This window comes from Diuraphis noxia, unplaced genomic scaffold, assembly GCF_037042655.1.
Source record: "Diuraphis noxia isolate RWA-SAM2 unplaced genomic scaffold, SU_Dnox_SAM2 contig0004, whole genome shotgun sequence".
Classification (NCBI taxonomy): Eukaryota; Metazoa; Arthropoda; class Insecta; order Hemiptera; family Aphididae; genus Diuraphis; species Diuraphis noxia.
In genome coordinates, this window is record NW_028301714.1 from 52,067,706 (window position 1) to 52,084,871 (window position 17,166).

The window sequence follows — 17,166 nt, forward strand, 5'->3', positions numbered from 1 at the left end:
TAAATCGTTATCGTTACGCTATTTCGTAAAAATTTAAAATTCAAACGCACCTCAAATTTTTCCTATAATGACGCTTCGAGATTTCTCTATAGCTACTTGAAAGAAAACTTACGGAAAACTTAGTGTTGTATTTTTAATACTTAGTTATAAACACAAAAAAGCGGGTAAGTCGTGTATGTCGCTCTGCTGTACAGTAGGTTACAAGTGGGTTACTGTAATGGATGGAATTAAATTTGAATCAATGATATTATATCATTGTATACAAAAAACGATTCTGAGCAAAGACGGTTTATCTGTCTAGGATATATTATAGATTATTAAAAATTTTCAAATCTTAGATTTAAAAAGAAAAATCTTTATGAATTTCTAGTTTAAAATAATTTGCGAATTTTCGTGATTTTTACATAATATGTTGTAAAAATTCAAACTTTGAATGCTTATAAAAAAAAATTGTGACTATGTATTTCTTTTATTTTTCAACTTCTATTGTAAAAATATGTTAGGAGCCTTGTATTAAATTTTCAAATCTTAGAATTAAAAAGAAAAACTTTTATGAATTTCTATCTAAGATAATTTGAACATTGCCGTAATTTTTACGTATTTAGTCAAAATTTGAACTTTAAATGCTTATAAAAAAAATCGTGCCTACGAATTTTTAATATTTTTTAACTTCTATTGTTACAATGTGTTAGAAGCCTTGTATTAAATTTTCAAGCTTTTCTACCGAACAAATAAATTTTTATCGATATTTATAGAAAAAAAAACTAAAAAAGTTGAAAAATTAAAATGTCAGTAAACAGCTCAAAACAAATCTAAATATTTTGAAATTTTATCAAATATATAAAACGCCTAGATAAACATTCAGTCAAAATTTCAAGTATCTGCGGTAATTTGTTTTAGAGTTACACCAAAATAAGGAAATCGCTAAAAGTGAAAATCCAATGTTGTAAAAATTTAAATTTCAAATGCTCATAAAAATTTAATTTGAATTTCCGGTGGAATTTTTATTTGTGATAAAGATTGAAAAACTTGTAAGGAATCTTGTATTAAATTTTTAAATCTTAGATTTAAAAAGAAAATTTTTTATGAATTTCTACCTTAAAATAATTTGTGAATTTTCGTGATTTTTACGTATTTTGTCAAAATTCAAACTTTGAATGCTTATAAAAAAAAATGTGACTATGAATTTCTTTTATTTTTCAACTGCTATTGTAACAATATGTTAAGAGCCTTGTATTAAATTTTCAAGCTTTTCTGCGTAACAAATAAATTTTAATCGATATTAATTTAAAAAAAACTAATAATGATCGAAAATTTGAAATGCCTATGAATAGTTCAACTTTAGTCGAAATTTTTTGAAAATTGCATGGTGGATAGAATATACTTATATAAACATTAGGTGAAAATTTCATGTATCTATGGTCATTTGTTTTAAAGTTACATCAAAAACCAAAATCGATTTTGTCGAAAACTGGTTTTGCGTAAAAATTCCCGTTTTTCTGTCACTTTTTTTTGTATTTCTCGATTTTTTTCATAACTGTTGGAAAATGTTTACTTTTGACCTCTATAATGCACCAAGGATATTCACTTTTCCTTCGGAAACCACCCCCAAACTTTGAAATTGAAGTATTATTTCGATTAGTTATGCTGTAAATAATAATAACAAATTCAGGGATATTAATTACCTAATAATTACTTTTGCACTAATTATTATTATTATTGAAACCAATAGCAACTAATTGTGATTACAGTAACTAAAAGCAGTTGTCTATAAACAAAAATGTTCATCGTAAATTTCAAAATTTCCGTTGGAGCACCTCCAGGCGTTGGACCTACCACTTTTTAACTTAGCGTATCTTCTGCCCATAGGTCTAATCATTGATTATAAATACATAAATATTTATAATCAATGGTCTAATATATCTCTGTACCAAATGTTATCACAATCGGTCCAGCCGTTTAGGAATGCATAAAAGACAGATGGACAGAAATCCATTTTTATATTTATTGAAGAAGATAATTTACTACTTACTACTTATAAGGCTTCTCTGTATAAACTATTATTTGTCAATTAGAATTGATAATATAGATATTATTTCTATCAGTTCTACGAATTTTTAGTTATGCTCATTATTATTTTATTTTTTAATACATATTTTCATTTTTATTATCTGATCGTTTACTATTTAGGTATCGAAATATTTTTTAGTAGAAGATTTTAACATATGCATTGTATTATATATCAAATGGTACAAGCCGACTATATTTTTTTTATTAAGTTTAAAAGGATACTGTTTCCTAGAACTATACTCATCCCTCTATCCTAAGAAAAAGAAATCATAACTAATTACGCTACCTACTTGAGACTTGATACTGTATTTGTTCATTATTGAACTTTTAATTGTTTTAACTTGTATTACCTACACAGTAACATGGAAAATTAAACTAACATGGAACATATAACGATACACAGCTTAAACTATAAAATATGCGCAGCATAAATCGTAACAAAAAGTTAAGATTTGATATATGTAGTGGTACAGAAATTATATTATGTGCGAATTTACGTATTTTACCCTGTTCCATAATAATCTCTACAAAAATTATTATTTTTTTAAGAAAATATGAATAGTACAATTAAATTTAAAATATTATATTTAAGATACTAAAAAAAAAAAAAAATAATGTAATCAATGTAACGTTTACGACTACTGGCCATTGTCGCCGATGTCTTTTGATCAATAAAAAAAAAAAGCGGGTAAGTCGTGGATGTTGCTCTGCTGTACAGTAGGTTACAAGTGGGTTATTGTAATGGATGGAATTAAATTTTAATCCAATGATATTATATCATTGTATACGAAAAACGATTCTGAGCGAAGACAGTTTATCTGCCTAGGATATATTAGGATATATTATAGATTATTAATAATTTTCAAATCTTAGATTTAAAAAGAAAATATTTTATGAATTTCTAGCTTAAAATAATTTGCGAATTTTCGTGATTTTTACGTATGTTGTCAAAATTAAAATTTGAATGCTTGTAAAAAAAATGTTGACTATGCATTTCTTTTATTTTTCAACTGCTATTGTAAGAATATGTTAAGATCCTTGTATTAAATTTTCAAGCATTTCTACCTAACAAATAAATTTTTATCGATATTAATTTTAAAAAAAACTAATAATGATCGAAAATTGCAAATACCCATGAATAGTTCAACTTAAGTTGAAAAGTAATAAACCGACAGTAATTATACCTATTTGTATTGTTTTTAATTTTTTACTAATTATTTTAAAGAGAAACAAAAATATTATAAAAAGTGTTTTTTATATTATTTTTATTTTTATGTTTAAAGCTATTTTTTGTTTTTTGTTTTACTGAATATATTGTTAATAAAACGATATACATTATTAATTATATAATTATTTAATACATTATACAATTAATAATATTAATACATTATTAATTGTTAAATTATCATGATACAAAAATAAACATAAAAATCTGTCAATTGTAATTTTAGCCAGCAGTTCACTCCTCAGATAAAAAATCAATTACACTCATTTATTTAACTAATATCAATCAACTTATTTTATGACTTTTTATGTATAAGTATAAATTGCAATATTAATTAATATGTAAGTCCCTAATATATCATTATTTTATCTTATCTTATTTTCGTTTGAATATTACCTAAAGTTCTTATAAAATATATTAAATTAAACAAGAAAACGCTTAAATACATTAAAAATAAAAATTCTTAATTTATTTATTAATATAAAGAATCATATTTATCTTAGCTGAGAAATGAATTTGAAGGTAAGTAGTTTTATACTGAAGTGTTAGATAGGTATGTTCCAACACTAAAAATCACGAAAGGTCAAAATAGTTATATGTCGTACGTCGCATTACTACATGATGTAGTAAATTGCTTTAAATTGTTATCTCGATATTAAACCTAAAAGACGTTATCAAAGATTGAGCTATAAGAGCAAATTACAGTACAGGTAAGTAGAAAATAATATTTCTGTCAATACGGTCACGGAAAACCGATTCAACGTTATTGTTACGGCGACGATCGGTGGCCGTGGATTCGGCTTAGAACAGTTAAAACAGTACATAGGTCAGGGTACTAGTACCGTATACAAGTATGAATTCATAAGACGGCAACATTGCATGGATCTCATAAAGTTGATACTTTAAAATAATATACAATTTAGGATCTCGTATGGTGGTGTAGATATAGTGACTAAGCTTAATACACACTGGATCTCACAACGTCTACTATACTATAATTTTAACACGAGTATGTTGGTGTATATAATGAGTATATTATATCCAAATATATTTTTAAAATTTTATATTCTGATCCCGTTTAAAAATACTTATTTAAAGTCATGGATCTCACAACGTCGACTTTTCCAAGTGGATCTCGTAGAGTATTATAAGCCCGTATGTGTGTGTGTGTGTGTGTGTGTGTGTGTGTGTGTGTGTGTGTGTGTGTGTGTGTGTGTGTGTGTGTGTGTGTGTGTGTGTGTGTGTGTGTGTGTGTGTGTGTGTGTTGGGGGGAGGTACACGATAAAGGGGGTGTTTTATTCATTTACTCTACAACAGACAAGATTAAGCGAAGGCGCGTACCTATATTTTCGAAATTGGTGCTCGAAAATGTCGCGTTCAATTTAGTTGTCGATTCAGTCTGCCACAGGTAATATAATAGGATGCGGCAATGGCTTCAACGAAAAACGAGAGAAACGACGAAAGGACCGAGAAGTATCCTGATGATGACTGGAGGTGATTGAGTACCAAAAGACATACATATATGACGAATGTTAGCTCGTTATTATAATAAATAATATATGAATAATATTGTAAATTTGTGACTCCCATTGATAATTTGACATAAAAATGCAATTGAATTTTATAAGGTCATACAAAAGGAAAATGATGCAGTTTTTATTATGTTTAATATTACAATATGTTACTTAACCAAAATTTTGGTCTTATAAACTAAGAACATTAATGCAAAATTGTAAAACATTTAATAAAATTGTCTTAACATTTAGAATGTTTTGATCAAAATTTTAAACATTTAAAGAAATATAAATTTCATCCTAAAATATTTTTTTAGTTAGTACCTAATTCAAACTTCAGAAAGCAAAAAAAAAAAAATAATAATTAATAAAATAACTAAAATAATACTATTTATAATAGTATAGCACATTGATGCAAACTACATATTATATTTTCTGGTGGTAAAAGTTCATTAATAATGGTCATTTATGCACTCAAACTGCGAACGAAAGACTCCCTATCTCATTATTAATTCATTGAGCTTTCACGAAACCATTCTCTATTGTGCGAGAAAAAACATCTTCGGTCTCCTTGGTCGTTCGTATACAAAAAGGGATGCAAAGAGGATTATTAACGAACCGTATGGGACTATGGGTGGAAATGATTTGCATTTACACAACAAATAGGAACTTTCTCTACATCAAGGTTATTTTGGATAATTTTACCGTTAAAAATTTACATCATTTAAAAAGGGATCATTCGTGATTTCGAATGTGTTTATGTGTTTCCCAAGAGAATTACATAATATAATAATAGAGAATTATTAAATAATAAACAATTTTTAATTTTTGATATTTTGAATAACCATGAAAAATCTTCGAGGAAAATTATCGTTCAATTTTTATTTTATCCACATTGAATAACATTTATGAAAATCGGATTATTTGTGTTAAAATATAAAAAGGTCAGTTGCTGTCCGCTAAATTTGCGTAACTGTGTAAAGCTTTAATGTTAGCCAATTGTTCAGTTTCAAGGTAGTAAATTCATTTATAAAACGCATCATGGTTCCAAACAAGCTAGCATACGTTTAGAAACAAATATTTATTTTTGTTTCCTCATACGTAATTGATAATTGAATATTCTAGGTCTTAATATTTTTTAGATAAAATATTCAAGCGAAAGTATGATAAAAAATGGATAAGCCAATGGTTCATTTTTAATAGAAAATCTATAAAATATCAATTATATTTAATTAATGTATTAAATCGTTTTCACTGAAAGAGAAAGGAGCCAGTGCAATACATCAACAAAGAAATAATCATAACATTGTATTATTCAAATTCAAAGCTTTTACAATAATGTTAGAAAAATATTTTTACAAACGAAGAACCTTATACAGACAAGCATTTCCGAACAATTTCCCTTGCAACGTTAAAGATTTTTTGTAAATTATGTTATATAATATTGGCTGACAAGCGCACTAGTACATTAAAGAACGTTAAGTGTTAGACTTTCAGATCCTAATTTATATTATTTCTTAATATATATTACTAAGTAGTAAATATGAATAAGTCAACTTTTATAATATTATATGTCTAACTTTATTTGGATATATTATAATATTATACAGCAATAGAGGTATTTTATATTTAAAACGATTTTGGTACATATTTCTGTATAAAGTGAAATTTTTTAGTTGTTTAGTTGACCTCATATTTACTACTTTTTTACATAAAACTTTGTAAACAATAACCAAAATTATTCTTATATATCTGAATACCGTACGCAATTCATGAAATTTTTCGTGTTATGTAGGTAAATTTAATTTTTTTCTTTCAAAACCCATCCATTCAAATATTCAATGATTGTGGGAGTTACAGTTATAAACTGTACATGTATTTATTTGAATAAGAGTACCCATATCCATATCTTTATACTCGATATAAAAGTTAAAACAATAATATTTTGGATTCTTGGCTTTGTGAATATAAATGATTTACACAATTCTTGTACACGCCAATATATATTTTATATCAAACAACTAACAAGGATTCTTTTATTTTCTCTATATAAATATATAACTAAACGATTTCGTACGACTGTTTAACAGAACATATGCCAGTAACTGTGGCCACCGTCTAAACAGTTTAAACAAGACTGTTGTGACACTCACCCCACCCACCCTATAAAAGGTCTCAACCACTACCACTGTTGTTGATTATTACAGTCTACGCCCAAGTGATGTACATACGGAGCAAGAGATCATAACTACCTTCTATAAAAATATTATAGATACTGGCATAGCACCAACCGATGCATTTATATATGGTCTAGCAAAACAAATATACCTATTTATAAGTTTATAAGAAGTATAGAGGTCTATAATGGCTCTAGCACTTGTATACTAATGTATTTGGATTTTAGATGTATAATAGCCATATAGAGTGTGAGGTAAAATTGAATATTGTTAATAATTGAATGGTATTTATGTATAATATAGGTAAGCATAGCTAAACGATAAGCTCATACCCAAAAAAAGTCAATACGTAGGTGGTAGGTACGCAATAACTATAGAGTATAGATAAAGCCAAATAAATTGAGTTTTTCAATTTAAATATTTGTTCTTTAACATTTTACATTAATCGAAGCAAACCAATCTGTGATAAGTTCAAAATAATTAAAAGGATAATAGTTATTATTATTTTACTACGCTTGTCGCTTATACATAATAATTCAGTGATGGTTGCCGCTTATTAGACTCACTGTTATTAACTCATTCACCAATTAAACTCAAAATTCTTGGAAAAAAGATTATAAATTTAGTTTTAGTTTTACAGAAAACTCTAAGACTTATTATTACCAATAACATTTTTTTTGGCAGGTTTTTAAATACTCAAATTAATTTAATTGATAAAATAAATTTTACATTATTTATTATTTAAACAAATTTAATCGTTTAGTTTGAAAGTTGGAAGACACATTATTAGTATAAAACTGTTTAAACGAAAATTGTTAAGAAATAAAATGATAAACAAAAAAAAACTACCTAGTTATGATGATAAGTTGTTACTTTTTATAAAAGTTTAAAACATTCAATAATTCATTCAAAATATGTTTAACATAAAAGCATGTGTTTAAATATTACATAAATGTCAAATTGAACCGTGCCTATGGTATAAGATAAAATATAATACAACTATTCTAATAAGTATATCATGTTCAATATTGATAGAAAAACCGAATAGGTACCTCGTTCAGAACATATAAGTAGCCGTAAATAAAAAAATAAAAATCACACAGAAAATAAGAATCATAATAATTCACGATCTAGGTGGATGAGTGCCAAATACGCGTTGTTGACGATTTATGACACGATCGGCCGCCAGGGCCAAGGCACGCGCCAGCTAACACAGTAGCAGCTTGCTGCACAGTCGACCGCTTGTTTTTTATTATTATTCGCCGCGGAGCAATGCTGACCCGTTTGCCGCGAATGCGCGCGCATTATGCGTTTGAATACGAGTGGATGACTCCAAGGCCAATACTGCATATTGTAAAAACGATAATAAAGAAAGGAATATAATATACAGCGTAATGCATCTACATAATATTATGTAGGTCATGTTATCTATGAAATGAGAATTTTTTTTATCAATGTACATGAAACTGATTAAAAAACGCATCATACGTAGGTACGAATGTACGATCAATATACACCACGTTCGTATGCTTGAGGAAGGTCAAGGTTTGAACCTAGGAAGGGGAACGTTAAATCTCAACGTCATAGCTATTATTATAACTGTAATATGTGAAGTGTTCAGCGTCGTATTAAATTTTATGCATATATTAAAATATGTGCATAAAACATAGTGTGTTTCGTGTATAATTAATTTTAGTAGCAAAGCTATAATACGGCAACCAGTATAGATATGTTTTGCCTAGGTAATGTTTTTATTTTGTTTTATTTAATTATTTTAACATCATCAGGATCATGTTCACTGTGTGTTTGGTGTAAGTACGAATTCAATAATTTATAGAAAACTCATTATAACTTGAATACATTGCAATGAATGCATTTCATCCAACGATAACCTTTGAGTCATTAAGGTGATTGATACACATAATTAGACTAAATTAAGAAATACACTACATTCTGTATAATACCTGAATTTGCCAAGTCCTTAACTGAAAACAGTGTTTATTCAGGTTCAATAAATTTAGTATATATGCAGTCATAAACTCGTGCATTTTAAAATCATAATATTGTTTTTAATTTTTAGTATATGAAATTAGATGTACGACAGACATTCTTCTCTAAAATAATATTTTAGGACTTCGGAATGATTAAAAAGTTTGCAACTAGTAAAAATAAACTATTTATCTAGAAAAAAAAACCAATTTTTATGCATTTTGTATATATATGCGACTGAAAAGGGTAACCGAATGTAATCATGTTTAGCCAAATATAAAATTAATCATAACTAATACATATTTTTGTCTTGTTATAAATACAATAATATGATAAAGTTTATATGCTTTTCTGACATTCTGTAGATGAAACCTAAATCAAACGATCCTGTTCTTTTTTTAAATAAACTCAGAAAACGAAAAAATGTATGTTGTTTTGTACTCAATTTCCAAAATATAATAATATATTATTGATTTTAAAAATTATAAAAATTGATACAATCACGAATATAGCTCAGTGAAAATCAATATCAAAAATTAAAATGTAAAAATCAATTATTGTTGTCAGCCAAATCGTATTAACATAATAGTATAATCTTTCAACTACATGCATGAATTTAAAACGCTATATAAAACCATCAACAAGACCACTCCCTATAGGTTTTTTTTTTTTTTTTTTTTTGAAGGGTGTTAGTTTGACCAAACTTTTTGCACGATAAACTTGCCGTGTTGTGCGGAATAAAAGGAAAAAATCGATTTTTCTGACAATAAAAACGTTATCTGGACAATCCTCTTTCCCCGCGTGAGCCGCTCTACCGTCATAATTACTGTGCACAACCATTCGATCGGAGTTATAAAAATATATAATACCTGGTCATTTTATGACCACCATAAAATTAAAACTGTCAGCAAGAAAGATGGGATGTTTTGGAATGAATTTTTAAAATTTACTACCGCCAAAAAGTGAATCTCTATAAGGTATAAATGCTTCGCTTAATGTTTCTAAACCCGTCAAAAAAGCTCAACGACCACGCCCGGATATCGAATATTCATCCAACAAGATTTAATACCTTAACCAAATTCAAAAATAGTTAAATAAACAAATAAATAGTATTACCATGATGGTTTTTTTTTAAACATATACGAGTGAATATTATAGTTATTAGTTATATGAAAATTTAAGAACCTGTAAATACTTTAGGATTTAATAAATAACTAGAAATTAAGAAGTAATCATAATTTTTAATAAAATTGGTTATAATTTTTTATAATATTTAAAAGACATATTTTTCACTAATCTTTAGCCAATGTGGAAAGCAATATAGGGATTTTCTTATGTAGTAACTAATAGGTATATCAATCTTAATTTATTTATAATCACTTTTAGTTTGGCAAAAAAATATAAAATTTAATATACTGTTATAGTAGCTGACAAATCATGTGATTTTTATTTTTGGTGCTCTTCCAAATAATTAAAAATTAAATTTAAAACTAATCACAAAATTAAAATAAATTAAAGACTAGTGAAATAATATAACACAAGTACCTACTGATATTTATCAAAAAATTTGATATTAAAATAAATACACGATATTTTTATAGAAAATATAATGTCAAAAGATATTTCTTATTCGAATAACTATAAATTACTAACTGCTATAAAATGTCATACATTTGTATATTTTAACTAGTATCCAATACACCAATGCACGTTAAAACTCATTTTACACTTATATAACAAGAACATAACATATAAAATGGTATGAATGATTGCACATTAATCATCTGTAAAATTATTGTTTTGATTTTGGTATATTTATCAATTATTTTATAATTCATTTGAAAAACATAGAAATATTTTGTTTGTTAATTTCTTCAATCATCGATGAAAAAAAGTCACACCAATAATAGGTACCTCTCATAAAAGTAGTACAACAATATTGTCAATTAATACCGATACTTATTACTTATGAAAGGCTGATAAAACAATACAAAAATCTCAATACTTGTATCATCACCATGGGGCTTATTATATTTGAAGACCGATGACGCCGTTTTATTTTACCTCTACTTTTTTCATGTCAGTACCTATAATATAATAGTTATAGGTTTAGCGAAAGTCGTTTCTTTCAGTTTTTTCCGCGTAGGTAACTATAAACATACATTATTAGCCGGCTTCCTATCAGAGATTAGAAGGTTTTTAAAATAGGTATCTTGTAGTTATTTCTAATCAATTTTTGTTTTTAAGAATTACGTATTTCTAGTTATTTATTGTATATTAAATAATTTAATAAAGTACCAATATAGGTTAGATTAATAGTTTAATAAAACTATTAGAAAACATCATATACTTAAATTGAATTAATTTAGTTTATGTATTAAACTACGTTATACAGATGATATATTATTAGTATAACGTATCCCTGTATATTATATTTTATTATTATTAGATTTATTCATAAATAAAAACAAGATCAACAATGATCAATGGTAGTTATTATATTCCAATATAAACATAAAAGTAAAAATCACAGGTAATTTTTATTTATCTGATATAATTTACAGAAAGCGATGCCTAGTAAATTCAATTTATTCCCCACTTCTTCAAATCGTTTTTTGATAATGTGTAGTACAATTATAAACGCGAGATAGTTAAAGCCAAAAATAACAATGATGATATAGAAAAACAGAAAGAGATAGGTGGGCAAGAAGATGGTATGTTCATAACAACCAAGAGAGTATTTGGCCCTTTGCCTCTTGAAATGAGCAATAAATAGTATATAGCTTATGACCGACTTCAGATATAGTTTAAATTCATTGTATAATTTGCTTATTATTTATCAAGAGTGGTAAAAATATAAATGCCTTACCTGTTTTTCTCCAGTTCATTATGAGTTGTTCTGTAACAAAAACAAACAATAAATCAATTAATTAATATAAAACAAGCACAGTGAAATGTACGTTATGTTTTCCCCTTATTTTTTATAAAAACATCGTTGATTGGCTTTTAGCCAAAACCTCAAAATGACATGCTCAATAACTGGGCCACATACGTATAGTTATTTAAAAATGCAATGCATGAAAAAATAGTGTATATTACATACGTAACCTATAAGTACAGAGTTAATCAAAATTAAATATTCAAAATTATTAAGATTACATAAGATGTGATTGAATTCTTTTTAGTAGATATGTAATCCTTTATATGTAAAATAATATAATTTAAAGACTACTAGATAATCAATAAAGAATTAAAAAATAATAATTTTTGCAATAATATACCATAGTATTCGAAAAATATATAAATAGTAGTGGGTGAACCTTATATCCAGTTAGCTATATAGCTTATTAGTCATTCATGAAATTCAAAGAATTCAATGTATTCAATTATTAGTACCTAATCAAGACAGGAAAATGAATAAAAAAATTAAATCATTTCTAGAAAATGGTAAAATAAATAAATTATCAATTAAAACTCTTTAATTTAAGATTATCATTTTTTTATAATTACAAAAATTACAATGAGATGTAAAAATAGGACTAATCAATTCTGATTATTTGTTAATTAGAAATTCCATTGTTTCATTTTTATGACAGCTAAATCTATTGATTAAATCAATCCTAATTTTTTGTTAAGAGACTGTTATTGGACCAATAATTACGCTCCATACAATGACTTCTTTTTAGTAACATAAATTAATAGGATGGAAAAATTATGAAAATTAAACAGGAAATTTGGTATGATAACATATGCTATTATGTTAGATTTAAAATTTACAATAAAATGTATATATGTTAAATACAAAGATATTTATTATATGTATAGGTATTTTGATTTGCAAACATTTTAATCTAATTTTAATAGCATACAATTTCTAATAGTCAATAAAATGTTTACAATGTTCTAATAACATTTTCTCACTATACCAAAACACATACATCGTTAAAATACGAACTTTTATTTAAGAAAATATTTTGTTATAGAAGTACCTACTTAGTTACATTCATATTTATATTCTTAATCAGCTGTGTAACTAAAAATAACTTATTTTTACGAAGTGTTGTAAAATATACCTACTAGATACTTTACATTTTACCAAATATTAATGCTACTCAAGGCTAAGCACGATACTCAAAAAAAGTATCACGATACATGCATTTCGTATATCTAGATACAAGATACATTGATACCCCATTTTATATTTCCAATTTATTGAATTTTATTACTATATTACTGTTATTATGTTACTATGTTACTATATTACTATACATAAGTACTTATTAAGTCTTAGATATTAAATAATACAAAAACATTATAAATTTATAACTTATACATCGTTGCTACTTATAAATTATATTATAACAAAAAAAACCTGATCAAATATTTTATCCTACGCCACAAAGGTTGAGAAACTATTTAACACCCTCAGAAAAATAAGCAATATGTGAACACGATTGAGGAGTGTATACATGCGTACATGTGATAGCAGTTTCCTTTCCAAAATCCTTTGTTCCGTGTAAATTAGAAATTGTAAGAGATGCTCTGGGTTAGGGATGGAGAAGATTATAGTAGTAGATCTTCATAATTAGGAAGAAAAGTTTAGTAAAATGAGATGGTAGAAAAAGAAAGAAAAATACAAATATCAGTTTTAAAAGAAAATGTAATAGTTTCATTTTAGACTTGGTATTTTTCAAAAATATCCTTTTCTCTTTGAACGAAAAAAAAAAGTAAGTTTCGGTCATTAAAACAATTAAACAGAGAAATTAAGTAAATGGACTAAAAACTTAGTAAAAAGTTTACACTTGGTGATAATTCTTTTTCCTTTTTGTTGATAATAAATCTATAAAAATTAAGTAGGCAGAATCACAAAAACAAAAAACATCATTTATTTGATATTCTTAGACAATATATTTTTTTTCTGAAGAAATACAATATTATAAATGTCACATTTACTAATGGTTTATTGTTTATTAACAAAAAAATGTATAAAAGAATAATAACTAAGCAAAGGTATTTAGGTATATATAAATGCAGGTATAAATGTATAAGTAGATAAGTAATTTCCTCAACAGGATATCTAAGTTTAACACTTTAAATCCAATTTTAAATATCATAAATAAAAATTAAAAAATTGTAGTCAATAAAATGTTTATAGCTCTGCTTATAGTATTAATTATCTATAAAATCCGATATTGATAAAAAAAAATTTTAAATTGCATACAAATAGCATTTTTTTTTTTAATTTTAATTTTTAAATCTTAAAAAACATATAAACTGCGATATTATTGACTAAAATATTAAAACAAATTTAACACAATGCTATCAGATATTGTCATAATATTATGATTTATAATCAGATAAACAACGTAACGGTAATGCGAATGATATAAAATAGATAATAATTATAAATATTTTTAATCAAAACGTAAGTGATTGAATTAAATACAAAAATTAATACGCATACAAAAATTGGGTGGAATGAATGATTGTTTGGGTAAATAAAAGAAAATGATAAAATGCATGTCATAAAAAATGTGATTTCGTGTATGGATCTTGTTTTTATTTCTTCGTAGGTTTATTATAGAATTCCCTATAACTATAGGTAGATACCGTAGAATATGAAAAATTACCTATCATTTTACTATTAATACCTAATCTCAATTCAACTCAACATTTAGTCATGCAGTGGCGTATCTGTGAATTTTTTTTTTTTGGGCATAAATTAATTTCACAATCATAACAGATTGGTTATAAATTATAATATTATCTGAAACTGTAATATAAATTATTGTTAAATACTTAAAGCATGAATCATATACTACATTAATAAGTGATATCAAAAACTTTTGATATCAAACACGATTATAATCAGTGAAAATTAAAAATATTTATTATTTACATTATTTGAGCTGGACAATGAATTTGCATTATGACATCAACAAACTTCTCCGGGGGGGGGATGCCCTGTTGCCCCTCCTCACCACCCAGGAACGCCACTGAAGTCATGTTGAGTAATAGATGAACACATTGTGTTTACCTACTGTATAAAACGTATCAAGACTACATACTACATTAGTCCTCTATTTGCTATAAAATCGAAAAAAAACATAGAAAAATTTACAACAATTTGAATTTGTTTACTTTGCTCTGAAACTGAGTAGATTTAATAATAATGAAAACATGTTCTATTCCTACACTGCAGATCATATTATACATAACATATATTATGTAGGTATAATATATATCATAAATTATTATGGTGCACATCGTGTAACTTATGGATTTTCACAATATAACTGATTGCAGCAAAAGACCACGAGTTTTGAATAAAAGTTATGTCTTCTACAAAAGTTATCCGGTGGTAGTGGTGATAAGAAAGAGGGATGGAATCAGTAGCGTTGTCACCGAGTCGAGCGTGGTGGCTTTATTAACCTTGACATTTAAAAGGTCACCTCACGACTTTTTCTACCAAGGCACACGGTACATACTATATACCTAACGTGCACATGTTATGCTAGCTGACATGATATATTTCCTTGAAATTTTCTTAGATACCGTTTTCGTACACATTTTTCACATAACATGTAAACAATAATAAACCGTAAAAGAGTACACCATTCGAAACGCTAGGGTCTTAAAAGGACATTTTTTTAAAGGCGCAAACATAAACAAAAGTCGACCACTCACCGGCTTCCCTGCGACTTCTTCATCTTCGGCCTCTTCGAAGACCCTTTGAGATCGATCGTGATCGGCATCGGCGAAGCATATCCGTGTTCCGCTTCTGCAAAAAATACGACGGTGTTTACGCGATCAGCGGTGACGGCTCCGTCGGTCGCGGCTGCGGTGTCGGCGAACGATGGCGGGGGGTACGGTGGCGACGCGGTAAACTTACCTCTTTCGCGCCTTTCCAGGTACTCGGCGGCTTGTAATAAAGCAGCGATGCTCATATTCAACGGCGAGATGATCAACACACAACCACGGTAAGTAAACAATCAATACACAACCGTGGTAAGTTTACAATCAACACACGCGTACCTACGCCCACGCACACTACTACACAGTCGGTCTAATGTGATTAGTGTCTAATGAGTATATTATTATTATGCCTCTTTCTAGAACACGTTTCTCCGCCTATATATCTATATAGAACAAATTTATCGTGACGATAAATTTTAAACGTCCCGGATTCGCGTAGGTATATTGCAGTGGTGGCGGCGGTCACACTGATAGAAGATTTCGTAGATTTATTAAACTTTAGTATAAATTAATCCAATAAACGGATATGTTTTACAATCAAACTATGGTAGGTATATCGCGTATGCTGAAATTAGTATAGGTAATATGATTATTATTATTATTATGCAAATCAATATTTCGCGGACCAAATCGAAACCGGACGGGAACTTGTGTTGTTATATTCTTCCAGTGTCCCCCGGGGACGAAATGACAAGCACTAGATCGCGGACGCACGCGACATAAACACACACTTAGACTCACACACGCACACACACACACACACACGAACACTCAAGCGAACTCCACGGAGACGCGGGTCACTAAACGGTCGTGCGAGGGTAGAATGCGGCGGATGTAGTACGCACAACACTGAGATGATCGGAGAAAAAGCGGATAAACTTTAAATTCGGTAAAAAACAACGACACTCCAATGAATAAACAGCGTCGGTGGCAGTGACCGCGACGATGATGGTAATGACAATAACAACAACAACAACAACAACAACAATAATGTGTAGCTCGACAGCTGCGGCAGCGGCGGCAGGCAGCGACGGTACGTCGATACCAGGATTGTGTTCGCGACTGTGGCCAACGGGTTATTGACGTGTACCGCGGCCGTTGTGTGCCACCGAGCCACCGACGGCGGTCGAACAAAACCGAATGGATTGCGGTGGCGGCGTACTGGGGGGATCACGTGAAACGCACGCCGCGTACGCGCTAACAGCTGACCGCGGCCGCCGCTTTATGCGACGTGTACCTCCGCGTAACGCGTCGTCATCGCCATCTATCCACCACTCCCGTTCCGTGGCGTCGTCGAAGTTTATAGTAACGACCGGCCGTCCAACATATTATATATTTTAGAGGAACCAAAATATCTAAACCAACTTCGTACACACTTTTGTACAAACGCAATAGGTAATTGACAATCGTGCTACACGTACTAAGTTTGCTAATT

The 17,166-nt window shown here is 28.2% G+C and overlaps 1 protein-coding gene across 2 annotated transcripts in view; it reads right to left on the reverse strand.

Moving 5' to 3' along the window:
- The window catches only part of LOC107164961 (max dimerization protein 1-like), a 176,428-nt gene extending 159,614 nt beyond the window's left edge, over positions 1-16,814 (reverse strand). Inside the window, exons 1-3 of one of the 2 annotated variants that reach the window (XM_089225567.1) lie at positions 15,868-16,814; positions 15,663-15,756; positions 11,845-11,874 (exon numbers count right to left, since the gene is read on the reverse strand). In XM_089225567.1, the coding sequence (XP_089081693.1) occupies positions 11,845-11,874; positions 15,663-15,756; positions 15,868-15,922 (179 nt within the window). In that variant the 5' untranslated portion in view covers positions 15,923-16,814. Of the gene's footprint in view, positions 1-11,844; positions 11,875-15,662 lie in introns of both variants that reach the window. The other variant, XM_089225566.1, reaches the window with a different exon arrangement.
- Positions 16,815-17,166: the final 352 nt, after the last annotated feature.